The sequence below is a fragment of the Zalophus californianus genome, chromosome 16 (assembly GCF_009762305.2).
Source record: "Zalophus californianus isolate mZalCal1 chromosome 16, mZalCal1.pri.v2, whole genome shotgun sequence".
Classification (NCBI taxonomy): Eukaryota; Metazoa; Chordata; class Mammalia; order Carnivora; family Otariidae; genus Zalophus; species Zalophus californianus.
In genome coordinates, this window is record NC_045610.1 from 10,206,129 (window position 1) to 10,224,940 (window position 18,812).

The following is an 18,812-nucleotide window of genomic DNA, read 5'->3' on the forward strand; positions in this document are numbered from 1 at the left end:
ATAGTTTGAAATGAACATCAGCTTAAAAGCTCTGGCTTCACAGGGAGTTGAATATTTCAGCCTCACAAATACCACGTGTGACCTGAATATGTATATGGATTTAATTCAAGTGAAAGAGAAATTCAAAATAGAAATATTCCTCCTCAGCCTCATCTTGCACTTAAAATTCAGTGTGTGATATGAAAATTTGGGAATGACTGAGATAGGTAGAGTGTTGCAAGCTATGAAATTGCCGATTTTAAATCATTTTTCCCCTCCCCTTCAAAGTCCTGCAGCCTGCTCCGCATCAAGTGATAACTAATCTCCCTGAAGCGGTTCGGCTTCCGACAACTCGACCCACCAGGCCACCTCCTCCTCTCATCCCATCATCCAAAACCACAGTGGCTTCAGAAAAACCATCTTTCATCCTGGGAGGCTCCATCTCACAGGTAAAATGTCTTCCCTGCCCAGGAAATTTCTGTTGAGTATTGCTTTGGTAAAAGTTCTCCCTTTTCTGTCCCTAATTTGTCAGCATCTTAATAAATACAAGTTTGTCTGTATGTGAAGAGACGGTGACCAGAAAATATGGCAGTCATTTTACTCTGTGCCACACACACGAAGTTTGTGTGAGTTGGGTACCCAAAGTGAGTGGCCGTGGCACACCGTCTGGTTTGACTTAGGAAAGGCACTTTTGTGCCCTGAGGTTTAGGGTAGCGAAGATGGAAGAGGAATCTTTTCAAGTACCAAAATACGTGTGGACTATTATGAAGGCTCTAAATATTAAATTGTACATGATTGATAAGCCCCAGTTCATTCTGACTTTGGCCACTATATCTCCCCCCCCCCCCCGGTGCATTATTATATACATACATCTATCTATATATATTTTAATATGGCCTTATCTTAATGGTTGAAAAGTTTTGACCAATGTGCACGATCAGCAGCGACCATTCTCCTGTCAGGTTATAGAACCATTTCATCAGCTCCGAAGATTTTCTTAGCCCCTTCTGCCTGAAGCAACCACTGGTTTGCTTCCTATTAGCACAGATTTGTTTTGCCTTTTCTAGAACTTCATGTAAATGAACTCATACAGTGTGTACTCTTCTGTGTCTGTCTTCTTTAACTTAACATAATGGTTTTAGGGATTCATCCAGGGTTTTGTGTAACCGTATTTCCTTCTTTTTTATTGATGAATAATACTATGCTATACGAACACATACCAGTTTGTTTATCTGTTTTCTCTTTAATGGAAGCCTGAGCTATTTCTAGTTTTTGGCTGTGGTGAATAAAGCTGATATGAACATTCTTGTACTGGCTCTTTATAGACATTTGTTTTCATTTCTCTTGTGTAATCAATCCCCTGAGGGAGGAATTGCTAGATATATGTGTGTTTTACTTTATAATTTCCCAGAGTGGGTCTACTGCTACCCGTGATGTGTAAGCCTTCATGTTGCTTCATCTGCTCTTGGCCATCTTTTTTATTTTAGTCATATTTCACTGTGGCATTTAGTTTGCATTTCCCTGGCAGCAAATGATGCTGAGCACTTTTTTGTATGCTTAGTGGTCATTTATACCACCGATTGCGAAGTAATTGTCTTATTATCTGTTTTTATTGGGGTTTTTTTGGTTAGTAGATTGTAGAAGTTCTTTATTATGGATGAAAGGTCTCTGTTATATATTAGAATATTTTCTCTTTTTTGTGGCTTGTGTGTTTTGTTACTGCTGTGTTTTGATGAGCAGAAATTTTAAATTTTGATGAAGTCCTTAAATAAATTTTTTTTTCTCCTATGGTTAATTCTTTTTCTCTAAGAAATCTTTGTTTCATGCTTGTGGAAATATTCTTGCTTTTTCTTCTGAAAGCTTTATAGTTTGGGCTTTTACATTTAGGTCTGTGATCCACATGAAATTAATTTTTATGTGCAACATGAGGTCAGGATCAGCATTCATTTTTCCTTTTGGATTTGCAGTTCCAGGAACACTGGTTAAAAAGTCTTTTCTTTCTCTGATTTGATCACTTTAGTGCCTTTGTCAGAAATGATTTGGCTCTATGTTTGGTCTATTTCTGGACTTTCTCTTCTGTTCAGTTGATCTACTTGCCCATACTTTTATCACCACCACAGTTGTGATTATTGTAGCTTTATGGTAAGTCTTGAAATCATGTGGTAGGGGTCCTGTAAGGGCTTTTATTTTTCAAGATTGCTTTGGCTCTTCTATGACTTTGGCATTTCCATATAAATTATCAATGTCAGTTTCTAACAAAAATTCTCCTGGGATTATGGTAAAGGATTGCATTAAATTTATAGATTATTTTGGGTTAGAAATGAAGATCTTAAGAATGTTGAATCTTCCGGGCGCCTGGGTGGCTCAGTGGTTAAACATCTACCTTCGGCTTAGGTCGTGGTCCAGGAGTCCTGGGATTGAGTCCCGCATCGGGCTCCCTCCTCATTGGGGAGCCTACTTCTCCCTCCTCCACTCCCCCTGCTTGTACTCCCTGTCAAATAAATAAATAAAATCTTAAAAAAAAAGAATGTTGAGTCTTCTAATCCATGAACATGTTTATATTTCCATTAATTTAGGTCTTTAATTTCTCAACAGTATTTCATAGTTTTCACTGTAGAGGTTTTATTAGATTTATTTTCAGTTAATTTGATGATTTGTAATGTATTTTATGTTTTTGTAAATATTTTTTCATTTTCCAGCTCTACAGGTATATAGAAAAAGTTGATTTTTTTTTTAATCTTTATCTCCTGCAACATTACTTATTTGCTTCTTATTTGTTTTGTTGGGTTTTTTTTGGAGGGAGAGTAAATTTCTTAGGATTTTCTGTGTGAGCGTGTCATATGCAAATCAAGATAGTTTTACTTCTTCCTTTCCAGTCCTAGTGCCTTTCTTTTCTTTTCTTTTTTTTTTTGAAGATTTTATTTATTTGACAGAGAGAGACACAGCGAGAGAGGGAACACAAGCAGGGGGAGTAGGAGAGGGAGAAGCAGGCTTCCCGCGGAGCAGGGAGCCCGATGCAGGGCTGATCCCAGGACCCTGGGATCATGACCTGAGCCAAAGGCAGACGCTTAACGACTGAGCCACCCAGGAGCCCCCCTAGTGCCTTTTCTTTTTCTTGTTTTATTGAACTGACTAGGGTAGAACTTTTAGTACAATTTTTTTTTTAAAGATTTATTTATTTATTTGAGAGAGAGAGCAGGGAGGGAGTGGGGAGAGGGAGAGAGCAAATCTTAAGTAGGCTCCCTGCTGACCGAGGAGCTAGGAGCCTGATTTGGGGCTCAATCAGCCTGATGTGGGGCTTGATCCCACAACCCTGAGATCATGACCTGAGCCGAAATCAAGAGCCGGATGTTTAATCGACTGAGTCACTCGGGCGCCCCATAGTACAATGTTTAAAAGAAGTGGTGAAGAGGATATGCTTTCCTTGGTGCCCATTTTAGGAGGGAGGCATTCAGTATTTAACTGGTAGGTATGTTAACTATAGACTTTTTTTTTTTTTTAAAGATTTTATTTTTATTTATTTGACAGAGAGAGAGACAGCCAGAGAGGGAACACAAGCAAGGGGAGTAGGAGAGGGAGAAGCAGGCTCCCCACTGAGCAGGGAGCCCAATGTGGGGCTCGATCCCAGGACCCTGGGATCATGACCTGAGCTGAAGGCAGATGCTTAACGACTGAGGCAGCCAGGCGCCCCAACTAGACTACTTTTCATAGGTGTCTTTTCTTCAGATTGAAGAGGCTTCCTTATATTCTTTTTTGCTGAGAGTTTGTTTTTTTGTTTTCCTCTAATTTTTGTAGTTTTCAACTTCAGAATTTCTTCATGGTTTTTTTGTTGTTGTTGTTGTTGATATTCTTTGTATGGGGAAACATCATTTTCATACTTTCCTTTGTTGATTTTCAAGGCTTCCAGTGAGCTTGGTGGGGAGCATATGGGAGAGGAAATAGAGCAAGTTCAAATGACACAAAGCTCAGTCTTCTTAACCTAGATTTTGCCAGTCTTCTTGAATAAATGCATCCAGATTTCCACAAGCCTTTGGTTAATTTCCGAATTGAAAGGTTGATCATTAGGTGGTTTTCTGGTTGCCTTTATGGAAAAGAGTTTTCAGAAGTCCTTACTCTGCTGTTTTCACTGATATCCCTATCCTATAGCAATTTTAAGAGGAATAAATATTGTTAATAATAGTAGCTTACATTTTGAGTGTACTGTTAAGTGCTTTATTTATGTAATTTGTTAACCATAAATATTAGTTATATGAAATTTATGGTGATTTCAGAAGACATATCTTGCTCCCTTTAAAAATATTTTTAATGTGGGGCGCCTGGGTGGCTCAGTAGTCGTTCAGTGTCTACCTTAGGCTCAGGTCATGATCCCAGGGTCCTGGGATTGAGCCCTACATTGGGCTCCCTGCTCCGCGGGGAAGCCTGCTTCTGCCTCTGCCGCTCCCCCTGCTTGTGTTCCCTATCTTGCTGTGTCTCTCTCTGTCAAATAAATAAATAAAATCTTTAAAAAAAATTTAAAAGTAGTTTTAATATAAGCAATCTATATAAAGATTTTCTTGTTTTGCAAATACTTGTTCTTAATTTTGGGCAGTGGGGGTGTAAATTCTTATAAACAGAAACATGAACATTAAATTTATTGTTGACCTTGTGAGAAGACAGTGTTATTTTAGTCCTTTAAAATTATTTTTAGGGAACACCTGGCACTTACTTGACTTCTCATAATCAGACTTCCTACACTCAAGAAGCAGCTAAGCCCTCAGTCGGCTCTATATCTCTCGGACTGCCGCGGCAACAGGAATCTGCCAAATCAGGTCAGTGAGTAAATACTCAAAACATTCCTGCGCTTGCAGCATCACGGGCAGTAATTCAGCACTTGATCTCTACTTATTTTTCTCGCTTTGGTCCATAGCTACTGTGCCCTACATCAAGCAGGAAGAATTTTCTCCCCGAAGCCAAAACTCACAGCCTGAAGGTTTATTGGTCAGGGCACAACATGAAGGAGTGGTCAGAGGTAAAATACACTGTTTGGCAGAAATATTAAACTTTTGTTCCCAATAAATGTATTAAAGTAAGTCACTAATACATTTTAATGTTGGGTTTTTAAGTTAGAGCCTTTACATTCTAGATTTTCCCTTCTGTATAAAAATAATTAAAAACTTTGAAATTCCATATTTCGGCAATCCTTTTTAATAATTGGAATATTATTTTAAAAGTAGATTTCGGTAAAACACCACTGTTCTTTTTGTACTGCTGTTTCCTTCTCTTAACCCCCCTTCTAAGTAGGGGCTGAGTTTTGTTTGTTTGCAGTGGTAGAAGGTGTAATTTGCTAATCATTTTGGTTTCATTCAGGGACCACAGGAGCCATTCAAGAAGGAAGTATAACTCGGGGAACGCCAGCTAGCAAAATTTCCGTGGAAGGCATCCCATCCCTGCGGGGCTCGATCACTCAGGTGAGTTGTGATCGTTCCTGATACACTGGACAGTAGCTAATGAGAAGACTGGAAGTCAGGTCTCAAGAGCTCCATCTGTTCCAGCAGTATAGTTCGGGGGTTAAGTTGCTCATTGTTCTGGATTATGGGACTGGGTCTCAATGGTAATAAACCCAGATCTGTAAACTGTCTGCAGAAAGACATTAATGTGATCATTTTTTTTTTTTAAAGATTTATTTATTTATTTTGAGAGAGTGAGAATGAGAGAGAGAGAAAGAGCACATGAGAGGGGGGAGGGTCAGAGGGAGAAGCAGGCTCCTCGCCGAGCAGGGAGCCCGATGCGGGACTCGATCCCGGGACTCCAGGATCATGACCTGAGCCGAAGGCAGTCGCTTAACCAACTGAGCCACCCAGGCGCCCCTAATGTGATCATTTTGACCACCAGCTATAATCTAGTCTGTGGGTCATTTGAAAAGGTTAATGATTTACAAATTGACAGAAGAAACAAGTTCTGATTGATGCAGTTCTTACTGTCTTCCTGGCAAAGCTTTTACCATGTGTTCAGCTCAAATAGAAACGGAGAAGAAAATCAATATAAATTATTTGCTCACTTTTGCCCCTTGTGAAAAAGGTCTGCCGTCCCGACATGTAAGGCACCTGCCTAGGGTCTCATGCTAAACTGGGAGATACAGGTGACGTTGATAGAAGCGCTGCAAGTCAAGTATCTTCTAACAATTTCAGGCTCAATAAATTGCCAGTTTTGATTAAGACAAGGTCTTTCTTTTCCTCAGTTGGTTAGATGTTAATTTCACTTGGAAGTGTAACAGTCTGTAGCCTCTTTATTATTGTCGATCTGGGAAAGGAAAATTCTCTTGGGAAATCATTGTAAACAGAATCCTGTGCTTTTGCACCTTGAACCACAAGTTTCCTGTTTTATTCTTCTTCCTTGTCTTTTGTCCTTGTCCCCTAGGCCAGTGGCTAAAGTGTGGCTCCCAGGCCAGCAGCGTTAGGCATGTAAATGGTCAGGCCCCACCCCAGATTTCCTGAAGTCGCATCTGTGGGGGCGGGGCCCAGCAGTCTGTGTTTTCCCGCCCTCCGGTGATTCTGCTGCATGCCCATTTGAGAACCCTGCCCTGGGACCTCGCTGATCAAGTGTAGTCTATGTCCCAGAGCATCAGCATCACTTGGGAGCTTGTTAGATTAATGCAGAAATTTTAGTTCCCACTTCAGACCTATGAATCAAGGTCTCCATTTTAACAAGACCTGGTTTATGGAGTTTTATGGCTTAGAGACCTAGAAGATTACATGTGAACTCTTCACATCTCTCCATCTACATTTGACCAAAGTATACATCCTGAAACTAGTTTTCAAAATAAGCAAACACTTTAATAGTAGAGGCAAAAGAGAAATAAATGCCTTATGCATATTATCTTTTCTTGTTCATTTTCACTCTAGTAACCAGGTTGTGGGTAGGAAGACAGAATGAACTGGATATGAGGCTACGCTTTTTCTTTGTTTATTTTCAAACCAGTCTGTCTATGTGAAGTGAGTACTTCCAAAATGGGTGTTAAGGATTCCCAGATGTTTACTGCCGAGCCCATTTGAATGGCCGAAAAATGAATGTTTTTTGTCATTCTTTCTACTCTAAGTGTGTGGTTTCAGATTGTCCTCATGAGAATTTTGGGGACGCCAAATGTGTGAGTGGGCTAAATCTGGGCCTGCCATGCCCATTTCAACCCAAGCAGCTCACTTTTACAAAGTGTTCGACCCAGTAGGTTCCATGAATGATTTCTCTGGAAGGGAGGGTTTACTGCTTAAAGGAAAGGTCAAAAAGAACCGTGCCCATAGGTAAACCAGAAGAGGACTAATTAATGATGGTGAAGATTCAGAGGATGTGACCTAAACTGAATCCATAGCACAAGATGGAGGCATCTGAGTTTTCTCGGTCCTGTCTCCCCTTCCCCCACTGGTGACCAGAGGTTGAATCCAGCAGACACTTTGGGAACTGCAAGTTCTTTTTTCCTCTTATCACAGTGTGAGAGAAGGTTGCAGTATTCTTTAAATTTTTTATTGTTATGTTAATCACCATACATCATTAGTTTTTGATGTAGTGGTCCATGATTCATTGTTTGTGCATAACACCCAGTGCTCCGTGCAGAACGTGCCCTCTTTAATACCCATCACCAGGCTAACCCATCCCCCCACCCGCCTCCCCTCTAGAACCCTCAGTTTGTTTTTCAGAGTCCATAGTCTCTCATGGTTCGTCTCCCCCTCCGATTTCCCCCCCTTCATTCTTCCAGAAGGTTGCAGTATTCTAAATTTAAAACTTAATTTATCGTCTTATTTTTATTAGACATTTTGAAAAAACATATTACACTTAGCATGATTTTTGGCCTTTAAGACCAGATTTTTTTTTTTTTCCCTGAGAGTTAAGAGGTTTGACTTCAAGGTGGGAAAGAAAGTTGATTTGACTCCTACACCTGTCCAGATTTTAAGTTTTGTGGGGCAGGGTTCAAGGATTAAGGTACAGTATTTCTTTATAAAAACTTAATATCTGGGTTTCCTCTCATGTCTTTGTCCTTTCTTCTTTGAAGATATGGAAGGATCTGACTCTCCGTTTGGTAGGGTAAGTTTTCTGAGCATCTCGTGTCTCCTCTAAACCTGAGTGTTTGTGTTTGATTTGATGGCAGGGTACCCCAGCCCTGTCACAGGCTGGCATACCAACTGAGGCGTTGGTGAAGGGATCCATTTCTAGAATGCCCATTGAGGAGAGCAGTCCTGAGAAAGGCAGAGAGGAAGCTGCATCCAAAGGTCATGTTATTTATGAAGGCAAGAGTGGACACATCTTATCCTACGATAGTAAGTATGATGTCTGTACTTTGAAGCCAGCACTGTGATGGGGACTAGAAACATGGGCTCTGGCTCCCCACGTATGTATTTGGGGAAGGTCGTTCTCCCTTCTTGTGGACGTTTTGTGAAAATTTAACCGAGACCGTCAATGAAAAATGATAAACAGTGCAGAGCCCATAGTACGTGGTTCTGTAATTGGTAGCTAATCTCAACTATGGCCAGTCGATTTAGCCTAAGAAAAGAATCTTCAACTTTAGTAGAATCACTTTTATTTTATTCTGTTTTATTTTATTTTTAAGATTTTATTTGAGAGAGAGAGCAAGCAAGAGAGTGGCCACGAGTGGGGGAGGGGCAGAGGCAGAGGGAGAAGCAGACTCCCCGCTGAGCAGGGAGCCCGATGCGGGGCTGGATCCCAGGACCCTGGGATCATCACCTGAGCCAAAGGCAGATGCTTAACCTACTGAGCCACCCAGGTGCCCCAGGTGAATTAGGGAGTAGATAATAATCTGATAATCCTGGAAAGACTATTGAATTTAAATTCTTAATTTAAATTATTTTAATGTCTATGTGTGTAAGCATTTTTTTTAGATGTATTCTTAGGTTATATTTTCTCACTAATGTTACAAGAATGACTCAGTTATGGTTAAAAAAAAAAAAAAGCCAAGTGAGGGACTGGATTTGAGTTCCTGTTTGCAACTGTTTTGTGATCTAAGTAGTCATTAGTCATGTTTTATCTTTGTTTGATACAAAGATAAAAGGTATGTGAGCACACAGTGTCTGATGCAAAACACATGGTAACTTTCTTATTTCCTTCCTCCTTTCTTGTTTTAACATTTCTGGCATATGCTGATTTACATTTTGCTTCTGGAGGAAGAAATTAATGTACGTTGCCTAAGCCAGAAATGTAGATGTCGTCTTTAACACTTGTTCTCTTTCCACATCCAGTCCGTCACTGAGTTGTTTCTGTTCTCTTTTCTGAATTCTCTGGAATCCATCCATTTCTCTGTTCCCCACTTGCCACCATCGTCTTTCGTCCGGATAACCAGGCAGCTGCCCCTGATCCCCCCAACCTTTAGTCATAACCCGTATTCAGCACTGTAACACATCACCTCCTGCTTGACTGTTCATTGCTTTAAGATCAGTGGAAGCCCCTTCCCTTGGCTTGCTCCGCCCTCCGCGATCTGCTCCTGTCCCGCTGTTCACTTCCTGCACTTCCCTCGGCCCCCTTGGCACTGTCTTCCCGCGCACTCCGCCTCCAGCTCCGCCCTGCGCACTGGCCACGCACGGAGCTCAAGTTCTTTGTCCCACGCTCTGTCTCGCCTTGGCGTCTGTGCGCCTGTACCACCTCCTCCTCCCTTACCTGTGGCTGAAGCATCTCCGCCTTATCCTTCAGTTCTCCGTCTACATTACTTCTGTAGGCAGCCTTTTCGGGGCCCTTTAATAAAAGTGTTAGGTTCTCCGTCTGGCATTCTCGTAGTACGTGTACCTCTACAGCAATTCCCCAGCACTTTATCGGTGTTTGCCACGATTGGGTAGGTTTCATGAAGGAAGGCACTTAATTTGTTAACCTTATCTGCAAGCCTAACTTACTTATGCCTGGCATTCAAATAATTTGAATTAATGAAAAAAATTTCATAAGTATCAATTACACAGTAGTATGTTGTAGGTTGACTGGCTTTTATTATTTTTTGTAAGATTGTGAAACTTAAGATAACTGATTGACTGTAGAGTAGGCTTTGGGCTCTGTCTGAGCAATTCTTATTTCTGTGTTCTGCAGATATTAAAAATGCCCGAGAAGGGACGAGGAGTCCAAGAACAGCTCATGAAATCAGTTTAAAAAGAAGCTATGAATCAGTGGAAGGAAATATAAAGCAAGGGTTGTCGATGAGGGAGTCTCCTGTTTCAGCACCGTTGGAGGGTAAAATGTTTCCAGAACTTTATTTAGATACATTTAATTTTGTACAGTAAATTTCCATGGTTGGGTTAGGTTGTATTCAGTCTCTGTCATTTCTACGTGAAATTTCTATTCATATTACTATATAAATGAAACATATTAATATATCATTATATTAATAATATATAATATAGTAAAATATATAATTAACACTATATTAATATGAGCTTATTGATATGTTTAAATTTATATTCATATCTACATATAAATCAAGTACATGACAGTGGTAGGAAGTAAAAACCATAATCAGTCATATCATAGGTAACTAGTAGAATGCTCATAAAATTTGTAGACTATTCCTGTTAGGGTTCAGTGAGGTGAAAAATGTAAAATTCATTTTGAGAACTTTGTTTTTGTTTTGAGGCAGTTAAAGCAGGGCTGCACTGTTTCCTGATGAATTTTGCTGTGCGAGTTTCATCCTCTGTAAATGAAGGGATTGTAGTTACAGTGTGAGGACTCGAGACAGGTGTCCAAGCTTGTGCTGACCACGATAAGCATTCACTACCTCATACCTGTAGTTTTATTTTGTTAATGACTCACTTTCTTTAAGCCTTAACCTGGCTCAACTGTTTAATGTTAATCTAGGTGAAATACTAAAAACAGGGTAAGGATTCCTCAATCTTAGAGAAGTCCTGCATAATTTTCTAAGAGCTGGAGTTTCTCTGTATTTAAAAAAAAAAATCTCACTTCCCTTTACTTTAGGGTAATTGCGTGTGGTTATTTCCAATCCTTGATTCAAATTTATTGTGATGTGACGCGAAACATTTTAAGAGGTTATTTACAGCTCTTTCATTTTGACTTGCATGTTTTCGTTTACGTATTTTACCTGTTTTTGAGGTACCGCACTCATCCTTCGTGTTTTCCCTCTCTCAGAGGTGTGTTTCAGAGCTAAACAGTGATTCTCAACCCCTCTGTGTGTCTCCTCACCTTGAGAAAGAAGCATTGAATTTTAGATGTAGTTTCGAAAGTGTCTTTCCTTTTTGACTTATAATAGATGTGTTCTGTCGCTATTTTCTCTTTAGAAGACTTTAAAAAGGAACAGTGATGTCATGTTGGGTACTTCAAACTGAGTTTTTCCATGATATTCTTCTGAATAGTTCACAAATTTAAGATGATATCTCTTTCTCCATAGGGCTTTTATCAAAAAGTGCATACTCTAAGGTCAGTATAAAGTATATGTGAACTGGCATACACATTATGTTTAATATTTGAATTGCTTTCTTGTTTTGAAAGGGCTGATATGCCGAGCATTACCCAGGGGGAGCCCTCATTCTGACCTCAAAGAAAGGACTGTGCTGTCTGGTTCCATAATGCAGGGTAAACTTTGTTTTGGCTTTTATTCATGACTGCCTCATTGGCAGAGTAGTTAAACATTAATTTGCAGTGCATGAAGCCTGCTTTTCAAGCACTTTCCCTTTTGAAATATTAGATATTTAAGTCTTGATTTTAACTCTTCTGTTTCTGAGCTACATAGTTTATATGAAGATGATAGTTGCCTAATCTTTGAATATAGAGACATCTTCATTATGTAAGAACCATTCTGATTGTGATGCACAGACTTAATTGTGTTAAGTCTTGAACCACCTGAAAAAAAATGCCGAGTTATGAATATTTAAAGATGTGTTGTAAACAGAATTGATTAAAAACTGCAAGATGACAAGGTATTAATTTTTCTAAATTGCAGAAAAATATATGTATCAGGATTTACTATTTTAACAATTTTTAAATGTACAGCTCAATCACATTGTTCTGCAACCATTGGCATTACTTTAGTAAGCACGTTTTCTTGAATTCTTTCTTGAAGGCACACCAAGAGCAACAACGGACAGTTTCGAAGACGGTCTTAAGTACCCCAAACAGATTAAAAGGGAGAGTCCTCCCATGCGAGCATTTGAAGGCGCCATCACCAAAGGAAAACCATATGACGGCATTACCACCATCAAAGAAATGGGGCGTTCCATTCATGAGATTCCACGGCAAGATATTTTAACTCAGGAAAGCCGAAAAACTCCAGAGGTGGTCCAGAGCACAAGGCCAATAATCGAAGGTTCCATCTCCCAGGTAACTACATCAGGGTGCTTTTTGTCAACCGTTCCACTCCAGACTGTGATATTCATGGAGCATTTTGAGAAGCATGACTTAATAATTATAAGTAGTTCTTACGATGTCAGATCTTTTGGAAGTAAAGGTAAAAGTTTTAGGTATGCTTTAGTATTCGTTTTTCACATGTCTGTATTGTGGAATGTATATTTCGAGAAAGTTCGCAGCTCTGGGTTTGTGAGTGTGTGATTGACACACCCACACAGATAGTAAAGATTACCGAAGCAAATTACCGTTGCCATGAGCCGAGCTGACCTGAGATGGAAAAATCTTCGGATGCCTCGGGCTACCTATAATGTTTGTTTCTTTTCTTTTAGGGCACACCAATAAAGTTTGACAGCAACTCAGGTCAATCTGCCATCAAACACAACGTCAAATCCTTAATCACGGGGCCTAACAAACTACCCCGTGGAATGCCTCCACTGGAAATCGTACCAGAGAACATAAAAGTGGTAGAACGGGGAAAATATGAGGATGTGAAAGCAGGCGAGCCAGTGCGTTCCCGACACACATCGGTGGTAAGCTCTGGCCCCTCCGTCCTCAGGTCAACACTTCATGAAGCTCCCAAAGCGCAGCTGAGCCCGGGGATTTATGACGACAGTAGTGCACGGCGGACCCCTGTGAGTTATCAAAACACCATGTCCAGAGGCTCGCCTATGATGAACAGAACTTCTGATGGTATGTTACTCTTCTGTCCTTGTTTGCTCGTTGTGATTGCGCTTTCCCACCTCCGGTAAAAAGTCGGTGTCAAATGGTTAGCTTTGGATTGCCACAGGATCTGCAGGTTGTGCTTGATATGGGGCCTGTATGGAAGGCTACCAAATGAAAAGTAGGGATAATCGTAGGTAAAAGATCTATTTTAATCAAGTGCCAAGGATGCTGGAGTCCAGAAGTGCTCTAGAATAAGTACATTCTGAGAGTGGCCTTTCAGCTACTCCTTCCAGGTGTTCTGGAAGTCGGCGTTGACCGTTGTTCGTTTAGCGGCCGTCTGGTGTGGCAGTTCAAAGATCAGGTTGTGGAGCAAGACGGCCTGAACTTGAATTAAGGTTCTTCTCACTGCGTGACCTTGGACGAGTTACTTCACTTTGCTAGGCCTTAGTTTCCTCATCAGTAAAAGTATTAAGGTTCCCTCACTGGACTGTTGGGAAGGTTACATGAGGTCATGTGTTTGAAGGACTTGGGAAGGAGAGAATCCGAACTATTGTTATTGCCGTTGCTGTTGTTGTTGGTATCACGCCCCGCCTCCCCGGGCTTTCTGCTGCTCGCTGGTGCGTGAGTAAGGTACGAGGTGTTGAGTTTTATCAGGTGGTCCCTGAAACCGCCTGCAGCCCATACGAACGTCCCCACTCGTCCTCTCCAGCATTATTGCAGTACGTGTTTATTGCGGGCTCACGTGCAAGGTCCCGGCTGACGCTGCGAGAGCTGGGAAGGTGAAGAGTGTTTTGTGTGGCGGGAGAGGAGCAGCCTGGAAGGAAGAGGAAAGGGAAGTGTCGGTCGGGGAGGTGGAGTGGCGAATGCAGAGCCCCGGGCTCGGGTTCTGAAGGCGAATTGCCTGCCGAGGGAAAAGGCACTCTGTGTTTGAGCATACTGGCGCTCGGGAGGTGATGCAGCAGACCCGCATGGTTGCTTGGTTTTGTCTGGCAGATTTGTGTAATCACGGCCAAGTTGATGTTATCAAACTATTAATAATGAGGAGGTGGTGCACACCACTGAGTGTATTAATGCCCCTGAATCGTACCCTTTAAAATGGTACCTTTTATGTTTTGTGTGTTGTACTACAATTGTTAAAACAGTGGAGGGTGATGGCTAGTAAGTGTCGGGATATGCTGTTCATTGGGGGGATGATCTAATAACTTCTGAATCACATCGTTTAAAAAAGAGAGCCTGGGGTAGGGAGGTGGTTAATATGGGTGAGCTCATGAGAAAGGCTTTGTGGAAGTCCAGGGCAAGGAAAAATAGCGCCAGGTAGAGACCGGCGGGTAGCAGAGGGGGCGGCACAGGCAGAGAGAGGGAGTTGTGACTTGGGTACCTGGGGGATCGAGAAGAATTTGGAATGTTCAAGTCGTACAGAAAACAAAATCATTTATAATGGGATTTAAAGAGGGGTGTTGAACTTCATGTTTAATCTTAACGTCAGGTGCTAAAATGCTGGTGCTATGATCCACAAGGTGGTACTCTCTCAATCTCAGAAGCTTCTGCTAGTTCTGCACAGTTGCATATTTTACAAGATTGAATATTAAATGTTTGGTGGAAGCAGATAAAAATATAAATACAGTCTGTATTTGGTTGGGTGAGAAATGGATAAATACAGTTGACCCTTGAACAACACTGGTTTGAACTGTGCAGGTCCAGTTAATGTGGATTTTTTTTTTTAATAAATACAGTACAGTGCTATAAATGTATTTTTCTCTTACATTTTTTTTTTTAAGTTTTATTGTTTTTAGAGAGAGGGAGGGAGCATGTGCACATGAGTGGGGGAAGGGACAGAGGGAGAGAAAGAGATAAGCCGACTCCTCACTGAGTGCAGAGCCCAGCGCAGGGCTCGATCTCACAACCCTGAGATCATGACCTGAGCTAAAATCAAGAGTCGGATGCTCAACCAGCTGAGCCACCCAGGTGTCCCCCTCTTAAAATTTTCTTAACATTTTGTCTCTAGCTTACTTTATTGTAAGAATATAGGATATAATACATATAACATACAAAATATGTGCTAATTGGCTGTTTATGTTCTCAGTAAGCCTTCCTGGTCAATAGTAGGCTATTAGCTTTGGGCGAGTCAAAAGTTAAGCATGGAGTTTTGACTGTGTGGAGGGTCGACGCCCCTAAACCCTGTGTTGTTCAAGGGTCAGCTGTATAATCTTACTGCCCAAGTTTTCTTAAGAAGTTGTGGTGTTGGCTTTTTTTTTTTTTCTCCAGTTACGATTTCCTCTAGCAAGTCTACTAATCATGAAAGAAAATCGACCCTGACCCCTACCCAGAGGGAAAGTATACCAGCGAAGTCTCCAGTACCTGGGGTGGACCCTGTAGTAAGCCACAGCCCTTTTGATCCCCACCATAGGGGCAGCACCACAGGAGAGGTTTATCGGAGCCATCTTCCCACACATTTGGATCCAGCCATGCCGTTTCACAGGGCTCTGGATCCTGGTAAGCACAGGGGGTAGTGATGATTTATGGCAAAGAAATAATATACCTGTATGACCTTCCAAACTCTCTTTATTTATTAAAGTATAATATGCAGACTGTTACATATATCATTAGCGTGCCGCTCATTGAATTCTCACACACTGCACACCCCCATGTTACCAATTCTGAATCAAGAAACAAAATATTACCAGCACCCTTACAGAACTGAGGAAAAAAAAATAGGTTAAACATTCAAACTTACAGTGTCAGTATTCATTTTATCAGTGTTGTGATGTGAAGTCAGGGTCTGCTGATGAAATCTCTCCCTTGTCTTTGTTACATAAGTGAAACTCACGTTTCATTCCAGGTTTCCTTTTTTAAGTGAAGCTAGAATTTAAAGCCACTTCAAAGCAATTTAAATACAGAATCCTTCCAGATTTCTTTTCTCAGTCTTTCAAAATTGTCTCGTCCATACCTGATTCAACTTCTATATTGAGTCTTTCCAAAGCAGTCAACTTAGTTTCCAGAGAAATCATTCTTTTCGTTCTTTTCTCAACAGCCTCCAGATTACTTTGTTAAGTTACATAATTACAGTAGCAGGTACAACTGGAGGGAACTTTCGAACAGACAGACCCCTCTGACTGTGGGTAGACATACTTGTTGGAGGTGCAGGAGTCTGTAGGTTTTCTGGAGAGCAGTCTGCAGTGGGCACGGGGCAGTGGGCTCTGCAAGGGGAAAGGAGTCCTGTCAGCACATCGGTGGTGACTTGACCCATCCATGCGCCAGCTTCCCCCTATCCCCCCCATCTTCGTCCCTGTTCCTCTTGCCCACTGAGCCCTACTCAGATGGGTGTTTTCTGCTCATACCTCTTCTCCGGCCTAACTGGCTTGTTTGTTACATCCTTCAAGTTGAAATTCGGACACAGGACACCCGTGTTTTACCATGGTCCTTAGGGAGGAGATATGCCAAGATTTCTAAGGGTTGTTTACATTATGGGAGCAAGGTACCTGTGGAAAATATTTTATCTTTTGGAGGTCATATCAATGGCATCAAATTGTTGGTCACTGGAGAACGTTAGGTTTCAGAGGAGTCTACACATAGTTCTTCAGGGACTGTCTCCCAAAACTGAGGCAGAAGTTCCCACAGAGTCCACTGACAGACTCACCCTGCTGGGAGTTCTGGATGAAGAAAGGTGAAGAAAACATTCCAGAAAACTTGTCATTTATTTTTCTAGGGAAAACATATATATTTAAAATAGTTCACTCAAGTTTTCAGGCAAAATTGAATGTGTATATTTTAATGTAGTGCTTCTCATAGTCCTTCATTTTATAGCAGTTTTATATGCTTGTTATTTTTGAGCTTGAGCTGAATTTAAATGTTTTGAGCAGAGAGACGTTACCTTCTCCTTTTTACCATACATACCTACCCCTTCCTAGCAACTCATGTCATGCTGTAACCCAGGTTGTCAAACTATGGCCAGGGGGCCAAATCCTGCTGCTGCCTATTTGTGTAAATAAAGTTTTAGTAGAACACAGGCACATGTTTGTGGGTGTTGTGTCTGCGGCAGCTTTCATGGTACAATGGCAGAGTTGAGTAGGTGAAGCAGACCATATGGTCCACAAAGCGGAAGATATTTACCATCTGGCCTTTTACAGAATAAGTTTGCTCATCTCTGCTCTGAACACATGCATTAATTAAATGCTTATAGACTAATCATTTTCAGCCCCAGGAAAGCGGTTATTTGTCACAAAGTGTGTTCACGTGTATTTCCGTTTGGTTGTGTTGAATGGTCAGTACTACAAAAATAATTTGATTTTCAAACGCAGCCCTTGGAGACTTAGGTGAAATTATAATTAAGTTACGTGGCAAAGATCGGAAGTGCAACTGCTTGAGAAGTTTCTTAGCTCCTGTTCTACCAGTGAAAACGTTCATACTCCCACTGTGTCTAGTTTCTCCCCCTTTTTCCGTTACATCTGACATTAGAGTGTGTATATTCATATCACCGATGTGTCAGGGTCTGACATGCATCTCCTTCACTCCCTGTAACCTCCCACCCACACTAAAGCCGCATGCGCATAGTAGCTCAACAGCAGGAGCCTCACCTCTTTCTGTGGGTGGCGTTTAGTGAATGAATTTCCCCTGGACTGAACTAAATGCCTTTCTCTCGTTCTCGCCACCAGCAGCTGCTGCTTACCTGTTTCAGAGACAGCTCTCCCCAACCCCAGCGTACCCCAGTCAGTACCAGCTTTATGCAATGGAGAACACCAGACAGACAATCCTCAATGATTACATTACCTCACAGCAGATGCAAGTGAATCTGCGCCCGGATGTGGCCAGAGGCCTCTCCCCACGGGAGCAGCAGCTGGGCCTCCCGTACCCAGCCACAAGGGGTGCGTGTCTTGGCGTTCGGGTTTCCTAGGATGGGTTAGGTGTACCGAGTGTCAGTGAGTATTTGCTGAGTGAACGATGGAATGGAAGAAAAGGCAGCCCTGTCCTTGCCTCTGTAGCTTTTAGCCCTCGGAGGTAAAGTGATGCATCAAGCTGGGGTGTTTTGGTGAACACTGACATAGCTGAACTATCTGAAGTCACTGTCTTACCGGTTTGCTCTCTCTTGGTAACCTGTCCACGCTTTCAGGTGACTCGTGTGGGGCGCAGGATTTCATAGCCTTGTGTAGATTTAAAGAAGATCTTACAAAGTCATGATGATCTTAACCATATTTATTTATACTGTATACAAAGTATCATTGAGTTACAGAGAGAAAGGATTTTAAAAAGCCACGTACAGTTCTGTATCTTTAGAGAAACTGACATTTAACATCATTTTATTGTCTTTGCCTTGCAAGCAGGAATCATTGACCTGACCAACATGCCTCCAGCGATTTTAGTGCCTCATCCCGGGGGCACGAGTACGCCTCCCATGGACAGAATCACTTATATTCCTGGCACACAGATTACTTTCCCGCCCAGGCCGTACAACTCTGCGTCTGTGTCTCCAGGTGAGAGACCAGTCATGCCCCGCTCTGCTATGACCAGCGTGCCTGAGTGTTGACAGCATAGCCTTTGAAGGCGTTTTGGGCTTTCCCCCCATCTGTCTGTTGGTTTTTTTTTTTTTTTTTTAAAGATTTATTTGAGAGAGAGAGAGTGAGCAGGGGGAGGAGCAGAGGGAGAGGGAGAGAACCTGCTGAGTGTGGAGCCTGACACAGGGCTCGAGCCCACCGCCCTGAGCTAAAATCAAGAGTAGGATACTCAGCCGAACTGAGCCCCCCAGCCGCCCCTGCTCTGCTGTTTTTCACTTAATATTTAGTAACAGTTCTTCTATGCCATCTGTCACCAGATACGCCAGAAATATCCCAAAAGCTTGTGTTAGGTGTCACTTGTCA

General features: G+C 41.7%; 1 protein-coding gene across 19 annotated transcripts in view; it reads left to right on the forward strand.

Annotated features, from left to right (window-relative positions):
- Positions 1–18,812, forward strand: part of NCOR1 (nuclear receptor corepressor 1) — a 152,108-nt gene that overhangs the window by 110,987 nt on the left and 22,309 nt on the right. For 11 of the 19 annotated variants that reach the window (XM_027625485.1, XM_027625486.1, XM_027625496.2 and 8 more), the window contains 12 exons: positions 268–428; positions 4,667–4,787; positions 4,886–4,987; positions 5,326–5,426; positions 8,096–8,264; positions 10,033–10,173; positions 11,443–11,526; positions 12,014–12,270; positions 12,627–12,987; positions 15,226–15,453; positions 17,613–17,822; positions 18,276–18,428. In XM_027625485.1, the coding sequence (XP_027481286.1) occupies positions 268–428; positions 4,667–4,787; positions 4,886–4,987; positions 5,326–5,426; positions 8,096–8,264; positions 10,033–10,173; positions 11,443–11,526; positions 12,014–12,270; positions 12,627–12,987; positions 15,226–15,453; positions 17,613–17,822; positions 18,276–18,428 (2,088 nt within the window). The remainder of the gene's footprint in view (positions 1–267; positions 429–4,666; positions 4,788–4,885; positions 4,988–5,325; positions 5,427–8,095; positions 8,265–10,032; positions 10,174–11,442; positions 11,527–12,013; positions 12,271–12,626; positions 12,988–15,225; positions 15,454–17,612; positions 17,823–18,275; positions 18,429–18,812) is intronic. The other 8 variants (XM_027625488.1, XM_027625491.1, XM_027625503.1 and 5 more) reach the window with 3 other exon arrangements.